This window comes from Odocoileus virginianus, chromosome 14 (assembly GCF_023699985.2).
Source record: "Odocoileus virginianus isolate 20LAN1187 ecotype Illinois chromosome 14, Ovbor_1.2, whole genome shotgun sequence".
Lineage (NCBI taxonomy): Eukaryota > Metazoa > Chordata > Mammalia > Artiodactyla > Cervidae > Odocoileus > Odocoileus virginianus.
Genome location: NC_069687.1, coordinates 32,638,213 through 32,656,789, shown reverse-complemented (window position 1 = coordinate 32,656,789; position 18,577 = coordinate 32,638,213). Strand labels below are relative to the sequence as shown.

The following is an 18,577-nucleotide window of genomic DNA, read 5'->3' as shown; positions in this document are numbered from 1 at the left end:
TACCAGCCAGCAAATTTCTAGAATAAAGGTAGGCCTTGGGAACACAGAAATTTATCACTGACAGACACTTTACTTCCAAGAAAAAAGATACATTTCATTTAATTTGCTGAAGTTCAAGTTGGTCTAATGAGAATTTCATGATTAAATACAGCAATTATGATAGCTTTACTCATCACAAAACATATGTATGAAGCATTATTTACCATGTAATTCTTTGGCTACTGTGTGGGAAAAATTACTGTTATTACCTTTTCTTAACTCAGCTTTAGTGTTTCCCTCTACATGATTTATTATTGCTGAAGTAATAGTTAAGAATTTTTAAAATCTATTTTTAATTGAACTGGGTTTCCTAACAAGTTTTTTCCTCTCAATTTGATTTTTCTTCAGGTGACACACACATATGCAAATTTAAGAATATGAAGAAATATAATGAATAGGATGTTGTGAAATAAGTTCTATATTCAATGTATTGTTAAATTTTAACTAAACAGAATCAAAGATTCTGATTAGAACAATGGCTTAAAAGATTTTCTTTTCTACAAAATAGGAAACATGAGATACACTAATTATTTTAAGAGATACGCAAGGCTAGTCTTTAAAGACTAAACTATAGTCTTTAAAAACTATATTCAACTTAGAAACTATGGTTTCTAAAAAAAGGCATGTACTGTGCTTAGTCACTCAGTCGTGTCTGACTCTTTGCATCCCCATGGACTGTAGCTCGCCAGGCTCCTCTGTCCATGGGGATTCTCCATGCAAAAATACTGGAGTGGGTTGCCATGTCCTCTTCCACGGGATCTTCCCAACCCCAGGATCGAACCCAAGTCTCCTGCATTGCAGGCGGATTCTTTACTGTCTGAGCCACCAGAGAAGCCCATGAAAAGCATGTATATATGTACACACACATATATGTGTATGTATGCATACATTATATATACACACACACACAAAACACATCACTATTAAAGCTAGTAAGAAAACTTTTAAAATTTCTATGTTAAATCAACAGCACTCAGAGACGATGAAAGCCAGTTACTAAAAAATTTATTGCTTAGTTAAAACTCAGTTTACAATTCAAAGGATTTTTAAAATCTCTGAGCTGTTATGAAGCTTTATGGGGTTTATAGTGGAGATGAAAACAGAAATAAAAAGATCTGACAAACAGAAAATGCCAAAGATATTTCCAGCATTATCAACATGGATTCTTTTTTCTCTATCATTACGTTTTACCTTATTCCCAGAAAACTGACTTTAACTCCATCTGCCTGAAAAGACAACTGCTTCCTGGGGCCCCTTTCAAAATTAAAAGTGTTTGACAGGCAATTTTATTTGAAAGAATATTATTTCTATAATTGTTAAAAATAAGAAGAATGTAAACTCTATGAAGGCAGAAATTTTGGATAATCTACAGTAGTTCCAGTCTTCAGAATAGTGCCTGAATACAGTAAAGATAATAAATACTTACTGAATTAATAATTTTACCAGCACCTTTTAGTAAAATGAGATAATCAACTTTTCCTATAACATTAGTGTAGATTTTCATTTTAACATTGGTAATCTAGAATAATTCCACTTAAAAATTCTTGTTTTACCATCTATACATGCAACAAAGCCCTTTTCAAAGCTTATTGGTAATACACAGAATTAGCCAAAGACTATTCATTATTTTATTCATTCTTTCTGTGGTTATAGAATTCTATGATCCCTTTCAATTTCAACATTTATTTTATTCTAATAATGACCTAAAACTGAAAAAAAATCTGAAACTTATTCAAATGGAATGTCATGGAATGTCAAACCATTATTTAAATTACTACAGAAGTAACTGCTCAACAATTTATGGATCACCCTGGTTATTCACGGTTTTCTCACCTCTTTTAAAGGGTATTTTCCAGTTCTCTGCTTAGTCTTGTTTTATATTACTGTCAAATTCTTCACTTACAAAACCAAGTATATTGAAATGTCATAAAATAAACCACACTATATTTTTTACACTTTATACCAAAAGATTGAGTTTATGTTAAAAAACAAAATCTAATACACATTGGAAAATACTGAGCTGGAATGTTTGCTAAAATGCTGTTTATTGCAGAGGCCCAATGTTTTATCAACTAACACTGAAGTTTAAATTAGGGCTAAACTCAGGAAATTGACCTTCATAATATTTTAACATGATGTTTGTCTTTCTAAGGTGGCTTTCTTCTCAGAAAAGAGTACTTAAGTATCCTTGACTTACTGTCATATTTCGGTCCCAGATCTGTATGCTTCCATTCTGGCAAGCGGCTGCTATGAGGTTTCCATCTCTACTGTAAGTGCACGTGGTAGGAATCACTTTTTTACCCTGCATCGTCCGCGGTTTAAACACACTTTTTTGCTTCTTCGGATTTTCAACTTCCCAGGTCCTCACAGTCCTTAAAAAAAGAAAAAAAGGGAGATTTTCATTTATAAAAAAGAAAGGGTTTTAAAATACAAAAGAGTTCACAAAGACCACCTGAACTTTTAAGCATATAAATCTAGTTAGTGTTTTTTACATTTTTAAAATAAAATGTGCAGTATGTAAATGAGGTTTCCCACTACAATAAAGTCAACCATCCAAATTGTGTTGTCATGAAATCAAATCGCAAGTGGCAAATTCTACTTCAAATGTCAGAGTTCTTAGTTCTGACCCTCTAAAGCAGTAGTTTTCAATCAACTCTGACTATACACTCTGATCAGTAGAACTATTGAACATAATATACCCCTTACATATACAGGTTAGTTTTTAAATTACATGTGTTAGTATACTGTTACATAACACACACCAGAAAATATACTGAAAAAAACTGGTCAGTAAAAAAGAATGATGTGGGACTTCCCTAGCCAAGACAGGAAAAGATAATTTAAAAGAACAGTGGGATAAATATAAATATAAAACACATAGCAACATGGTAGGTTTAAATCCAACCTCATCAATAACTGGAAATTCCATTACATTAATTGGAAATGGCATAAAACCTCTAATTAAAAGGAAAAGACTATCAGATTGGATTAGATAAAAACTAAAATTCAGCAGTCTATATTTATATATATATATATAAATATATAAAAATGTGTGTTTATATATGAAAAACACACAAAAATACTTAAATATAAAGACTTATTATCCATCTACAGTAAAAGGATGGAAAAAAGATGTACCATAACATAATCAAAATAAAGCTAGAATGAGTATATTAATGTCAAAGTGAACCTGAAAACAATGAATAAAACCAGAGACAAAGAGGAAATTTTCATTATGAAAAAGAGTCAAATGATCAAGAAGATATAAGAAACAAAATATTAAGAAGATATAAGAATCCTAAAGGCATATCTCCCTAACAACAGAGCTTCAAAATGTGAAAGCAAACTTAATAGAAATACCAAATCCATACTTAACAGTTGTACACTTCAACACTCATCTCTCAGTAACTAATCAAACAAGTAGACCTCCCCTCACCTCAAAAAGAAAAAATCAGTAAGACTACAGAAGACCTCAGAAACTACCAGACAAGTTGAGCTAATTAACATTTATATAACACTTCACCCAACAACTGGATGTGTATTCTTTTACACATTGAACATTCACCAAGATAGACGACATTCTGAGCCATTAAAACAAATCTAAACACACTAAAATGAAAGAAATAAAAAAGTATATACACTGTCCAAAAAATGAAACTAAATAAGTGATCAATACAGAAATGTATCTGGAAATATTCTCTTCCAAAACATTCAGAAATTAATAAATACAATTCTAAATAATCCATGAGTCAAAAGTTCACAAGGAATATTAGATAACCCTCTGACTTCAAAAAACAAGAAAATACAATATATCGAAATTCCTGGTATTTGACTAAGACTGAGCACAGGAAAAAGAAGAAAAGACATGCCTCAAATCAATGATCTAAAATTCAAACTAGAAAAAGGAGAGAATATTAAAACCAAAACTAGCAGAAGGGAGGAAATGAGAATACAAATGAATAAAATAGAAAACCGCAAATCAGTAGAGAAACCAAAAGCTTGTTGAGAAGATCAATAAAATTAAAAAATTTCCAGGTGGAATGATTAAAAAGCAAAAATTAGAGACAACACCAGTATCTTGAATGAAAGAAAAGATATAACTGTAGAGCTCATCAATATTCAAAGAATAATAGGGAAATTTTATGAATGAATTTACATAAATAAATTCAATAATTCACATCAAATGGACAAATTTCCTTAAAAGACAAACCAGCAAAGTTCGCTCAATATGAAATAATATCTAGAATATTTCTATATGATTAAAAAAACTTAGCACATAGTTGAAAATCTTTCCACTAAAAATGACTTCACTGTTGAATTCTATCAAACATTTAAGAAAGAAATTAACACCTTAAGAAAGAAAAGGCCACCTACTGAATAGGAAAAAGTTTTTGCAAAGATGTATCGGATAAGGGATTAATATCCAAACTATACAAAGAACTCATGCAACTCAATACTGAAAAAACAAACAACCTGATTAAAAAATGGGAAGAAGATATGAATAGACATTTTTCCAAAGAAAATATATAGATGGCCAACAGAAAAATGAAAAGATGCTTAACATCAGGGAAATGCAAATCAAAACCACAATAAGATATTACATCACATCTATAAGAAAGGCTATTATCAAAAAGACAACAAGGGCTTCTCTGGTGGCTCAGTGGTAAAGAAGCTGTCTGCCAATGCAGGAGACGCAGGTTCAATCCCTGATCCAGGAAGATCCCACATGACACAGGACAACTAAGCCTGTGTGCCACAACTACTGAGCCTGTGTGCTACAGTCTGGGAGTAGCAACTACTGAGCCCACAAGCCCTAGAGCCTGTAACAAAAAAAAAAGCCACTGCAACAGGAAGCTGCACACCACAACTAGAGAATAGCCGCCACTCGCTGCAACTAGAGAAAGCCCACACAACAATGAGCAATGAAGACCCAGCACAGCCAAAAGTAAACATTAACATAATAATAATAATAACAAGCGTTAGCAAGGATGTAGAAAAAAAGGAATCCTTTTGCACTGTTGGTGGGAAAATAAACTGGTGCAGCCACTGTGGAAAACGTATGGAGATTCCTCAAAAAATTAAAAACAGAACTACCATAGAATCCAGAAATCCCACTCCTGGTTATTTATCTGAAGAAAAAGAAAACACTAACTTGAAAAGATATATGCACTCTTATGTTCCCATTGGTCACATATGTTTGTGACAGCTGAACTGTAAAGAAGGCAGAGCACCAAAGAACTGATGCCTACCAACTGTGGTGCTGGAGAAGACTCCTGAACGTTCCTTGGACAGCAATGAGATCAAACTAGTCAATCTCAAGGGAAATCAACCCTGAATACTCCTTGGAAGGACTGATGCTGAAGCTGGAGCTCCAGTATTTTGTTCATCTGATGGGAACAGCCGACTCACTGGGAAGTCCCTGATGCTGGGAAAGATTGGAGGCAGAAAGAGAAGAGGGTGTCAGAGGATGAGATGGCTGGATGGCATCACCGATACAATGGACATGAACTGGGGCAAACTTCAGGAGGTGATTAGGGACAGGGAGGTTTCATTGCTGCAGTCCATGGGTCACAAAATATTGGACACAACTGGGTGACTGAACAACAACAATGTTCACTGCAGCATTATCTACAATTGACAAGATATGGAAACAACCCAAGTGCCCATCAACAGATGAATGGATGAAGAAGATACGTGTAAACACACACATATATACATACAGACAATGGAACAGTACACACATACCCACACATATACACACATATACACATGCATGCAGTGTAAGTACACACACACACACACACACACAATGGAACAGTACACCCACACCCACACATATACACACATACACACATACATGCAGTGTAATGTATGTACACACACACTCACACATATATACACATACAACTGAACAGTATACACATACCCACACATATATACACACACATACATACAATGGAACATTACACACACATAGACACACATACAAACATACATTCATACAAAGGGAACATTACTCAGCCATGAAAAAAATGAAATCTTGCCATTTGCAACAGCATGAATAGACCTAGAGGATATTATGCTAAGTGAAATAAGAGAAAGACAAACACTGTATAATTTCACTTACATGTGGAACTTAAAAAACAAAACAAATGAACAAAAGCAAGAAAACAGAAACAGAGTCATAATATAGAGAAGAAACTGGTGTTTGCCAGAAGGGAGGAAGTGGGGGTAGGAGACAAATAGGTGAGGGAGATTAAGAGATAAAAACTTCCTAAGTCAGAAAGAGAAAGAAATATACCATATGCTATCATTTTATGTGGAATCTAAAATATGACACAAATGAATTTACCTACAAAACAGAAACAGACTCACAGACATAGCCAACAGACATGTGGTTGCCAAGAGGGTCTGGGGGTGGGGAGGTGATGGATGAGCAGATGCAAACTATTATATAGAGAATGGATAAACAACAAGGTCCTACTGTATAGCACAGGGAACTATATTCAATATCCTATGATAAACTATAATGGAAAAGAATAAGTATGTATGTGTGTATAAAACTGAATCACGTTGCTGTACCGCAGAAATTAACACTGTAAATCAACTATACTTCAACAAAATAAATTTAAAAAATTTTTTAAAGATACACACTTCCAGTTGCAAAATTAATGAATCACAAGTATGAAATGTGCAGTCTAGGTAACACAGTCAATAATTAGACAATATCATTATATGGTGACAGATGTTAACTAGACTTATATCTTGATAATCATTTTGAAATATATAGAAATATTAAATCACTACATTGTGTAACAGGAAATACTATAATGTTGTAGCAAATTATACTTCAAAAATAAACAAACCAATAGAGCTAGAACAGATTTATGGTTACCAGAGGTGGGAAAGGGTGGGGAGGAGTGGGTGGAGAAACTGGATGAAGGCAGTCAAAAGGTACAAACTTTCAGTTATAAGATAAATTAAGTTCTAGGGAGGCAGTGTACAAGATGATAAATACAATTAAAACTGTGGTTGTTAAGAGAGTAAATTCTAAGTGTTCTCATCACAAGGAAGAAAAGTATTTTCTATTTCTTTAATTTTGTATCTACATGAGAAGATGAATATTCACCAAACTTACTGTAGTAATCATTTCATGATGCATGTAAGACAAATCATCATGCTGTACTCCTTAGACTTACACAGTGTTTCACATCAATTATATCTCAAAACTGAAAAAAAAAATCTGATATTGAGCCAAAAAGGAAGGAAGGAAGGTAAGGAGGGAGGGAGAGAAGGAGGGAAGAAAGGAAGCCAACTCTACATAAACTCTTCCAGAAAACAGAAAAGGGAACACTTCTCAACTCACTCTATATGGCTCTGAAGCCAAAACCAAAGTCAGCACAAGAAAACTATAGATCCCCAATAACACAGACACAAAATCCCTAACAAAATAGCAGTGTATAAAACCGATAATGACCCAATCAAAAAATGGGCCAAAGAACTAAACAGACATTTCTCCAAAGAAGACATACAGATGGCTAACAAATACATGAAAAGATGCTCCACATCGCTCATTATCAGAGAAATGCAAATCAAAACCACAAAGAGGTACCATTACACACCAGTCAGGATGGCTGCTATCCAAAAGTCTACAAGCAATAAATGCTGGAGAGGGTGTGGAGAAAAGGGAACCCTCTTACACTGTTGGTGGGAATGCAAACTAGTACAGCCACTATGGAGAACAGTGTGGAGATTCCTTAAAAAACTGGAAATAGAACTGCCATATGACCCAGCAATCCCACTCCTGGGTATACACACCGAGGAAACCAGATCTGAAAGAGACACGTGCACCCCAATGATCATCACAGCACTATTTATAATAGCCAGGACATGGAAGCAACCTAGATGCCCATCAGCAGATGAATGGATAAGGAAGCTGTGGTACATATACACCATGGAATATTACTCAGCCATTAAAAAGAAATCATTTGAATCAGTTCTAATGAGATGGATGAAACTGGAGCCCATTATACAGAGTGAAGTAAGCCAGAAAGATAAAGACCAATACAGTATACTAACGCATATATATGGAATTTAGAAAGATGGTAATGATAACCCTATATGCAAAACAGAAAAAAAGACACAGATGTACAGAACAGACTTTTGGACTCTGTGGGGGAAGGCAAGGGTGGGATGTTTAGAGAGAACAGCATTGAAACATGTATATTATCTAGGGTGAAACAGATCATCAGCCCAGGTTGGATGCATGAGACAAGTGCTCGGGCCTGGTGCACTGGGAAGACCCAGAGGGATTGGGTGGAGAGGGAGGTGGGAGGGGGAATCGGGATAGGGAACACATGTAAATCCATGGCTGATTCATGTCAACGTATGACAAAAACCACTACAATCTTGTAAAGTAATTAGCCTCCAACTAATAAAAATAAATGGAAAAAAAAAAACTGATACTATGACATGATTAAGTGTTACTTAAGCCAGGAATGAAAAGGAAGATGGGAAGGACTGAAAATTAAACAATATAATACACATATCAAAAGACTAAGAAAAAGATATCAGATCTCAACTGATGTAAAATAAGCTTTCGAAAAAAATTCAACATCCACTTGTGATAAGACAAAAGAAAAAAAACCTCTCAGTAATCTAGAAACAGAATGGAACTTCCTCAATCCGAGAGAGGACATTTATGAAAAACTTATAGGTAATATGCTTCCCTGGTGGCTCAGGTGGTAAAGAATCGGCCTGCAATGCAGGAAACCTGGGTTTGGTCCCTGGGTTAGGAAGATCCCCTGAAGAGGGGAATAGCTACCCACTCCAGTATTCTTGCCTGGAGAATTCCATGGACAGAGGAGCCTGGTGAGTTACCATCCATGGGGTTGCAAAGAGTCAGACAGGACTGTGCAACTAACACTTTTACTTTCACTTTCATAGGTAATACACTTAACGGGGAAAGGCTGAATGCTTTCCTCATGCTGGAGAACAAGGCAATGATCTCCAACTCTTACCATTTCTTTATCCTAGAGTTGCCTGCCAGTGCAATAGGGTAGATAAAAGAAATTAAAGGCTTACAGACTGGAAAAAAGAAACAAAACTGTCTTTATTAAGAAACCACATGATCATCTATATAGATAATCTGAAGAATCTATAAAAATGCTACTAGAACTAATAAGTGAGTTTAACAATGTCACAGGATACAAGATAAATAATCATAAATGAATTTTATTTCTATTGACGAGCAACAAACAACTGGATACTGAAATTATGACATAATATTTATAACAGCAAGAATAAATATGGAATCTGTCAAGAATGTGTAGTGTCTGTACACTAAAAACCATAAAACATTTCTGAGAAACAAGATCAACACAAATGAGAAGATACACTGTATTAATGGAGTCAATACTGTTAAGATTTCATTTGTGCCGAATTTAATTTTTAAATTCAATACAATCTCAATTAAAATTCCAGCAGAGTCTCCTTGGAATTAAGCTCACTCTAAAGCTTACATGGAAATGTAAACAACTTGGAGCAACCCCAACAATTTTGAAAAAGACATAAACTAATTCTCCCCAGATTCACACATTACCTTCTAATTCTAATTCCCACATTATAACATCCACTGGATCATCGAAAAAGCAAGAGAGTTCCAGAAAAACATCTATTTCTGCTTTATTGACTATGCCAAAGACTTTGACTCGGTGGATCACAATGAACTGTGGAAAATTCTGAAAGAGACTGGAATACCAGACCACCTGACCTGCCTCTCGAGAAATCTGTATGCAGGTCAGGAAGCAACAGTTAGAACTGGACATGGAACAACAGACTGGTTCCAAATAGGGGAAGGAGTACATCAAGGCTGTATATTGTCACCCCACTTATTTAACTTATATGCAGAGTACATCATGAGAAACACTGGGCTGGAGGAAGCACAAGCTGGAATCAAGACTGCCAGGAGAAATATCAATAATGTCAGATATGCAAACGACACCACCCTTATGGCAGAGAGTGAAGAAGAACTAAAGAGCCTCTTGATGAAAGTGAAAGAGGAGAGTGAAAAAGTTGGCTTAAAGCTCAACATTCAGAAAAGTAAGATCATGGCACCTGGTCTCATCACTTCATGGGAAATAGATGGGGAAACAGTGGAAACAGTGGCTGACTTTATTTTTCTGGGCTCCAAAATCACTGCAGATGGCGATTGCAGCTGTGAAATTAAAAGACGCTTACAAAGGAAAGTTATGACCAACCTAGACAGCATATTAAAAAGCAGAGACATTACTTTGCCAACAAAGGTCTGTCTAGTCAAGGCTATGGTTTTTCCAGGAGTCATGTATGAATGTGAGAGTTGGACTAAAAAGAAAGCTGAATGCAGAAGAATTGATGCTTTTGAACTGTGGTGTTGGAGAAGACTCTTGAGAGTCCCTTGGACTGCAAGGAGATCCAACCAGTCCTTCCTATAGGAGATCAGTCCTGGGTGTTCATTGGAACGACTGATGTTGAAGCTGAAACTCCAATACTTTGGCCACCTCATGCGAAGAGCTGACTCATTTGAAAAGACCCTGATGCTGGGAAAGATTGAGGGCAGAAGGGGAAGGGGATGACAGAGGATGAGATAGTTGGATGGCATCACTGACTCAATGGACATGGGTTTGGGTGGGCTCCAGGAGTTGGTGATGGACAGGGAGGCCTGGCATGCTGTGGTTCATGGGGTCGCAAAGAGTTGGACACAACTGAGCAACTGAACTGAACTGACTGAACACCGATCACATTAGTTGCAATTCTACATACTGACATCTATCTCTTCTCCAAGAAGAGCTCCTTTCGAGCAAAGGGTCTGTTTTTTGTTTGTTTTAAATCTTTTTATGTCTTTCTTTGTTGCTTTCTTGCTAAGTCCTGCCCAATTCTGTGTGACCCCATGGACTACAGGCTACCAGGCTCCTCTGTCCATGGGATTTCCCAGGCAAGAATACTGTAGTGGGTTGCCATTTTCTTCTCCAAACAAATGTCTAGGTTTTATCAAATTTCTTGAATAACAGAAACATAATATATAACAGGCCCTCAATAATTAATGTAAGAAATTCACTATCTATCTAAGCATTTCAGACATCAATTTTAATCGAGGTATAACCAATATACAATGAAATTTAATTGACATTTAAATATATAGGTTTCAAGTAGCCAGCATTTGTTGTCAAATATTTATGATTTATTCCAAATAAAGGTGTTTTTTTTTAATAACCTATTGCATACCTTCTCCCTAAGATTTACTTGGGAATTTAATTAACTATTTAGCATTACCAAACCCTAGTTTTTAGAACTGCTGAACCCAGTGCCTAAAATAAGACTGCATCCACTAAATTTTAGGAACTACCAATTAGCAAAATGTAAGCTCAAATAAGAGTTTGGGAACAGTACACAGAAACAACAGAAAGACACTCTGCAACTTCAGGATATAAAGCAACCCAGAGGAAGATCCAGGATACTTAACTTTAGTGTTACAAAACACTGCAACAGCTAGAAGCTATCAGCAGTGTGACAGATATTGTTAGATACATAATCCAACATCCATTCTCTTTTCTTCTCCAAGTCTGCAATTTCCAGCCTCTTGCAGATACATGTGATGAAATATGGCAATTATACTCTGACCAACACTGTGTAAATGGAAGGGTATCAAAGAACTCTGGAAAAGTCTCTAAAGGAAGGTTGCAGATCCTTCTTCACCTCTTCTTGTTTACTCCTTCCTCTGCCAGAGAGGATGTGATTCTGGATTCAAGCAGCATCTTAAAGCAACAAACAGAAGGCCCTGGTCCTTGATGACATTAGAGACACCACACCTATGTCTAGACTTCTGATGGGTAGACAGATAGATAGGCAGATGGATAGGTAAAGTTTATTGGGGCCTAACATACTTATTATGAAATTCTACTTTTTAAATGTGCAGTACTGTGACTTTTGACAAATGAATAGTTCTGCCACTCTGAAAACTTATCTTGTGTTGCCTCTTTATAAAAAATGCTTCACAGCCCCAGCTTCAACAACTGGCAACTATTAACTGGTTCTGTTTCCCGATAGTTAAGATTTTTTCAACACTATAGTGGTAAAGAACCTGCCTGTCAATGCAGGAGACTTAAGAGACACGGGTTCGATCCTTCGGTCGGGAAGATCCCCTGGAGGAGGGCAAATGGCAACCCACTCCAGTATTCTTGCCCAGAGAATCCCATGGACAGAGGAGCCTGGCGGGCTACAGTGCATGGGTCTCAAAGAGCTGGCCACGACTGGATCCACTTAGCACACATGCGTACTGTATGAAGCCTTTTGAGCCTTGCTTCTTAAACGTAGAATCTAAGCTGTTGTATCTAAGTTGTTGTTGTATATATCAGTTGTTGCTGTTGTTGTTTAGTCACTAAGTTGTATCCGACTCTTTTGTGACCCCATGGATTGTAGCCAGCCAGACTCCTCTGTGAGGGATTCTCTGGGCAAGAATAGAGGAGTGGGTTGCCATTTCCTTCTTCAGGGGATCTTCCTGACCCAGTTATCAAACCCGTGTCTCCTGCATTGGTAGGCAGATTCTTTACCACTAAGCCACCAGAGAAGCCTGTATATATCAGTAGTCCCTTCCTTTTTGTTGCTGAATAACATTCCACTATATGGATATACCACATTTTGTTTATCCACTTGCCAAATTCAGGATAGCGGGTTGTTTCCAGTTTGAGGTGATTATAAATAAAGCACTACAAATATTGCTTTGTGGATTTCTGGCTTTTTTTGTGTGTTTCGGTAAAAATAAGTCGTTATTTCTCTTGGCTAAATACTTAAAAATGAAATTGATGGTCATATGGGAAATGTATGCTTAACTTTACAAGAAACTGCAAAACTGTTTTTCAAAGTGGTTGTTCCATTCTGCATCCCTATCAACAATGTATAAGAGTTCTAATCACTTCATATTCTTGACAGAAATTGTAGTATCAACTTTTTTTTTAAGCCATTCTAACAGGTATGCATTGGTACTGTGATTTTAATTTACATTTCCTAAATGACTAATGATATTGAAGGTCTTTCCATGTAATATTTGCCTTCCATGTCTCTTCTTCAGTGAAGTGTCTCTTATTTAGTTGTTTATTTTCTACTACTTTCTTTTTTAAGAGTTCTTTAGATATTCTGGATAAAAGTTCTTTATCAGACATATGTTTGGCAAATATTTTTCAAGTCTGCAGCTTGCTTTTTCATTTTAAAAGTCTTTCAAATACAGGTGTTTTAAATTCTGATGAACTCCTCTTTAGAAATTTTTAAATATTACATCTAAAAAATCTTTGCCTGACCCAAGGTCATAGAAATTGTTTTCTCCTAGAAATTTTACAGTTTTAAGTTTTACAATTAGTCTATGATCTATTTGAATTATTTTTACATGTGGGATGAAGTCAAGGCTCTTTTTTTAACATATGAATATCTAATTATTACAATATCATTTTTGTCTGAGCATTATAATACCTTCATTCCCAAATGAATGTATTCTGTATTGTTTACTTATCTCTGTTCAGTATGTTTACCACAGTTAATATGTACAAAATGTTGAGAAATACCTGGTGTGCCTTTTCTTTCTACCCTAAACTCTTCAACACTGGGGATAAATTATGATAGTTTCTCTTTTTTTAATAACTGAACATCTCCAAAAGTCAGATGACCATTTAGAACTATGATATGGAAGACCCCACACAAGTACTACAAAGTATCATTATCATTATCTGGCTTGTTTAAAGTTAGTCTCTAAAACTGGGATAATAATACCAACAATGAGGGGTTGGGAGGATTAAATGAGATTAGGGATGTAAACGTTATCTGGGACAGTACTTGGAATACAGTAGGCACTCAATAAATACTGGTTGGTTTCTGCTCTTCCTCTTAGACCATAAATAAAGCCTTAAAGCTAATAAACCCAACAACTAAGTATGTTCCATTTATTTCAGTGGTTTATTAACAGTTTGAGCTAGTCATCAAAATAAAAGAACAAAAAAGCAGCTAACCTAGCATATAGATGTATGAAAAATAAATTTACATAGCATCTGATGGTGACTAATTACAGTATGGTTTTATGGCTCTGATTCTCTGAGTCTATGCCTGAAAAAATGGATGCTAAAGTGCTAGGCCATTAGGTATCTGTCAAAACATTTTATGCTGAAGAACACATATTTTGAAACTTGGAGTGAGATCTGGTCTTGTAAAATTAAAACTGTGTTTCATAAAAATAGATTTAAAAATAGAAGAAGGATCTGCATGGGCCTTTCTGGACACAAAATGAAAACACCCAGAAGACAAGAAAAAGACACAGGTGGGGTCATTACACTGCCCCAGGCACAAATGCTTTCTATCTTAAACTTTTGAATCCTTTCCAAATACAAGTTCTAAACTTTCTGGCATCTGCTGCATAAATGCATCACAGCATTTGGCAGAAGTCAAGGGAAGCATTAATTTTGCATGGAAATCACTTAAGATATCTTGGTTTAATTTTTCTCAAAAGACTACACAAGCAACTACTTGAGTGATGTAAGAGTCTGAAACTTGCGGGCTCTCTTGGCAGAACAAATCCAACAAGAAAAACCTTCTTTTTTTTAAGGTATTATCCCACAGAAATGGGGAAAATGTTTTAATGTCTATATAAACCCATGATAAACTTTATAAACTACACATAAGTCACATTGTGCACATAAAGTAATTGCAATAAAAATACAGCTTCATTTAGAAGAAATGTATTTGTGTTAAAGTTCTATAGTTATAATTATTAAAATTAGGCCTTATGAAATCTAGACTTAGAATAAGGAATAAATAGAGTAATAAATAACTACTTATACCCTTACATTTATGACCAATTGATTTTCAACAAATATGTGTAAGCAATTTCATGGAAAAAGAATGGTCTTTTCAAAAATTGATGCTGAAACAGCTAAATACCCACATGCAAAAAAGATAACTGAGGACCTTCACTTCACATCATACAAAAACTGACTCAAAATAGATCATAGACATAAATGTAAAACTATAAAAAACATGACATTAGATTAGGGTATGGTTTCTTAGATACACCAAAAGCATGAATGATAAAAGGAAATAAAAAGATAAATTAACATCATCAAAATTAAAAATGTACAAGCTTCAAAAGATACTATGAACAAAGTGTAAGACAAGACATAAACTTGGAGAAGTTATCTGTAAATCATATATCTGATAAGAGACTGGTGTTGAGAATACTTAATGAATTTTTATAATACAATAAAAAAAATGAATGACCCTCATGTACAATATTTGGGTGACAACTCAGTGTAACTGATAAAATGTATAGCCTACAAAAAAAAAAAAGATAAGTGATCTTTTTTTTAAATGGGTAAAAGATTTGAATACATATTTCACTAAAGAATATATCCAAATGCCCGATAAGAACATAAAAAGAAGCCTGACATCATTTGTTATTAGGAAAATATAAATCAAAATCACAAGATATCACTTTATATTCAATAATTAAAAGACACATAATAATAAGTGTTGGTGATAAAGCAAAGAAACTGGAACTTTCATATTTACTGGTAGGAATGCAAAATGGGTAGAGTCAGTTTGAGAAACAGTTTGCCATATTATAAAATATTAAACAGATTTACCACCTAACTCGGCAATTCCACTCCTGGGTATCCACCCAAGAGAACTGAAAACATACCCTATCCAACAACTTTCACGTGAATCTTCACAGAAGCATTATTTTTAACAGCCCCCAAATGGAAACAACCCTAATATCTATCAACTAATGAATGGATAAACAAAATGTAAAACTGTCATACAATGGAAAATTACTTGTTTGGCAACCAAAAAAAATAAAAAGGAGTGATATATACTATAGTACATGACTTTCTTGAGGTTTCCATTAACAATAACTGGGCTTCCCAAGTGGCACTAGTGATAAAGAATCTGTCTGCCAATGCAGGAGACGCAAGAGATACAGGTTTGATTCCTGGATTGGGAAGATCTCCTAGAGGAGGAAGTAACAACCCACACCAGGGTTGTTCTTGCCTGGAGAATCCCATGGACAGAGGAGCTTGGTGGGCTACAGTCCACGGGGTCGCGGAGAGCCAGACATGATTGAGCACGAGCACACACAGAGCCAGAGGTGTGAGTGGTGAGTGCCTAAACATGGATTCTTTTAAGGGTGATGGAAATGCTATCAGTTAGAGTGTTGTGGTGGTTACCCAATTCTATAAATACACTAAAAATCATTTAACTGCCCCATCCTCTTCTAGTTTCAGGTGCTTAACGTCTCATTAAATTCCTAGAATCACCACCAATAATCAAACATTTCTGAGAACTACTTTCATAAATCTCAGATGAGGAAGTCAACAAAATGAAATTGGAAGAGATTTAAATATATACCAAATATATACCAATTTAAAATATATACCAAACTGTAAAGCAATTATCCTTCAATAAAAAATAAAACACATATATACACCAAAATACTTATCAGCCAAAAATTAGGCCATGTTCTTTCTTATACATCAAACAAAAGCTCAGAAGCTCTTTACAAAGCACTTTTACAATCTTTCATTAAATCAAACAATAAGAGAGATCAGGGTCTAATATGTAGGTTAAGAAGCAAAGGATCCTGAATTATGCAGAGTTCAAGTGTGCTGCCAGATCACTGTAGGTGAAGTAGTACTCAAGAGCTTCCCACTGATGTTAAATTAAAACTGTATAAGTATCAAATATCAAATGTTCAGCTGCTCAGAAGTTTGTGTACCAGCAGAAACTACAGATATACAATATGTCTCAGGAAACTCAAACAGGGGCTCTGTATCAACCTAGAGGAGTGGAAAGAAAGGGAGATGGGAGGGAGGCGATATATGTATACCTATGGCTGATTCATGTTGAGGTTTGACAGAAAACAAAATTCTGTAAAGCAATTATCCTTCAGTTAAATAAATAAATAAAATAAAATACAGATATACAATATATATATCAATATTTTATATATAATATATATTGAGAGTTCATATCTATTTCTCAATGTGAAGTGAAGTGAAGTCGCTCAGTCGTGTCTGACTCTCTGTGACCCATGGACTGTAGCCCACCAGGCTCCTCCATCCATGGGATTTTCCAGGCAAGAGTACTGGAGTGGCTTGCCATTTCCTTCTCCAGGAGATCTTCCCAACCCAGGAATCAAACCCGGGTCTCCCACATTATAGACAGACGCTTTACCACCTGAGCCACCAGGGAAGTCCATCAATTTCTCAATACATATTAATACTAAATATAGTAACAGAGAAGGAGAAAAAGGGAAGGGAGAAAGGAAAAGAAATCTATATATTCAGATGTATACACCCAAACATGTTAAGGCCGTAGGTTCCTTTTTTTCCCTCTAAGTCCTTTTATTTTAACCTATCAAGAAACTCATGAGAAAAGTAGTATAGTGGTTTTGTTTTGAAATTTTATTTTATTTATTTATTTTTCTCCCAATTATTTTTATTAGTTGGAGGCTAATTACTTTACAGTATTGTAGTGGTTTTTGCCATACATTGACATGAATCAGCGAACACCCACAGGTAGATGCTGAGAACTGTTCTGCTCAGGGTTATGACAAATATGTTTCACAGGTTATTTCAAAAGAATATATGGAGATTTTCCTACACCTTCTAATATGCCAAATTAAAATCTTCTAAATAGATACTTATTTCAACTCCTTTTATTCTCTTAATATCTAACATCATTTTGTACATATCATAGGCTTTCAATAAAATTAAAATCCTATGGCAGATATATCTAAGTAGTATATATTTATAAAGTAAAATATGCACAAATTACAATAGATATTGTCATTATATTTCAGTACTACTCTGTGCTTGAGTTCTCTTTCTTTTTTTAATTTAGAAATAGTACATTCATTGTTAACTTTCACTGTTTAACTTGAGTTCTCTTAAAATCTTCTTCAACATAACTTGTTTCAATTAACTTTTGTTGAGGTGTGAGCACTGTTTCTCACTGAAGAAGCAAGAATTGACTAGGATGAGGCCTTTGCCTTCATGGAAATCACAGCTGGGCAAGTGCATATAATGTACAAGCGATAAGCCACAGGTCAATAGTTCAACATAGGCTAGATACCTGGGAATACTAAGATGCCTGTTCTCCAAGCACATATAATCTACTGGAGGAGAAAAACTGGGGGAAAGACATCATCACATTATAAGGCAACATCCAGAGAAGCGAAACAGGAAGTTCATTGGAAAAGATCCTGAAAGGATTCCTCAGAGGTGTGCTTTTTGAAGAAGAGTTGAAACACTACAAGTGAAATTCACAGTTGGGGGGAGAGGGGTGAATCCTAGAAATTGATACAGAATATGCAAAGATAAAGTGACTTGCAAAAGCAAAGCTTATTCTAGGAACAAGTATTGATAGTCTGCTCTGGCCTCATGTAGACAATGAGATTGTCAATAATCATTGGCAAGTACTAGACTATAAAGGGGATCCTATAAGCTGTACTGGGATTATAGGC

The 18,577-nt window shown here is 35.4% G+C and overlaps 1 protein-coding gene across 1 annotated transcript in view; it reads right to left on the bottom strand.

Annotated features, from left to right (window-relative positions):
- Positions 1-18,577, bottom strand: part of WDR70 (WD repeat domain 70) — a 276,786-nt gene that overhangs the window by 101,136 nt on the left and 157,073 nt on the right. Inside the window, exon 10 of the mRNA XM_070476595.1 lies at positions 2,237-2,411. Within this exon, the coding sequence (XP_070332696.1) occupies positions 2,237-2,411 (175 nt within the window). The remainder of the gene's footprint in view (positions 1-2,236; positions 2,412-18,577) is intronic.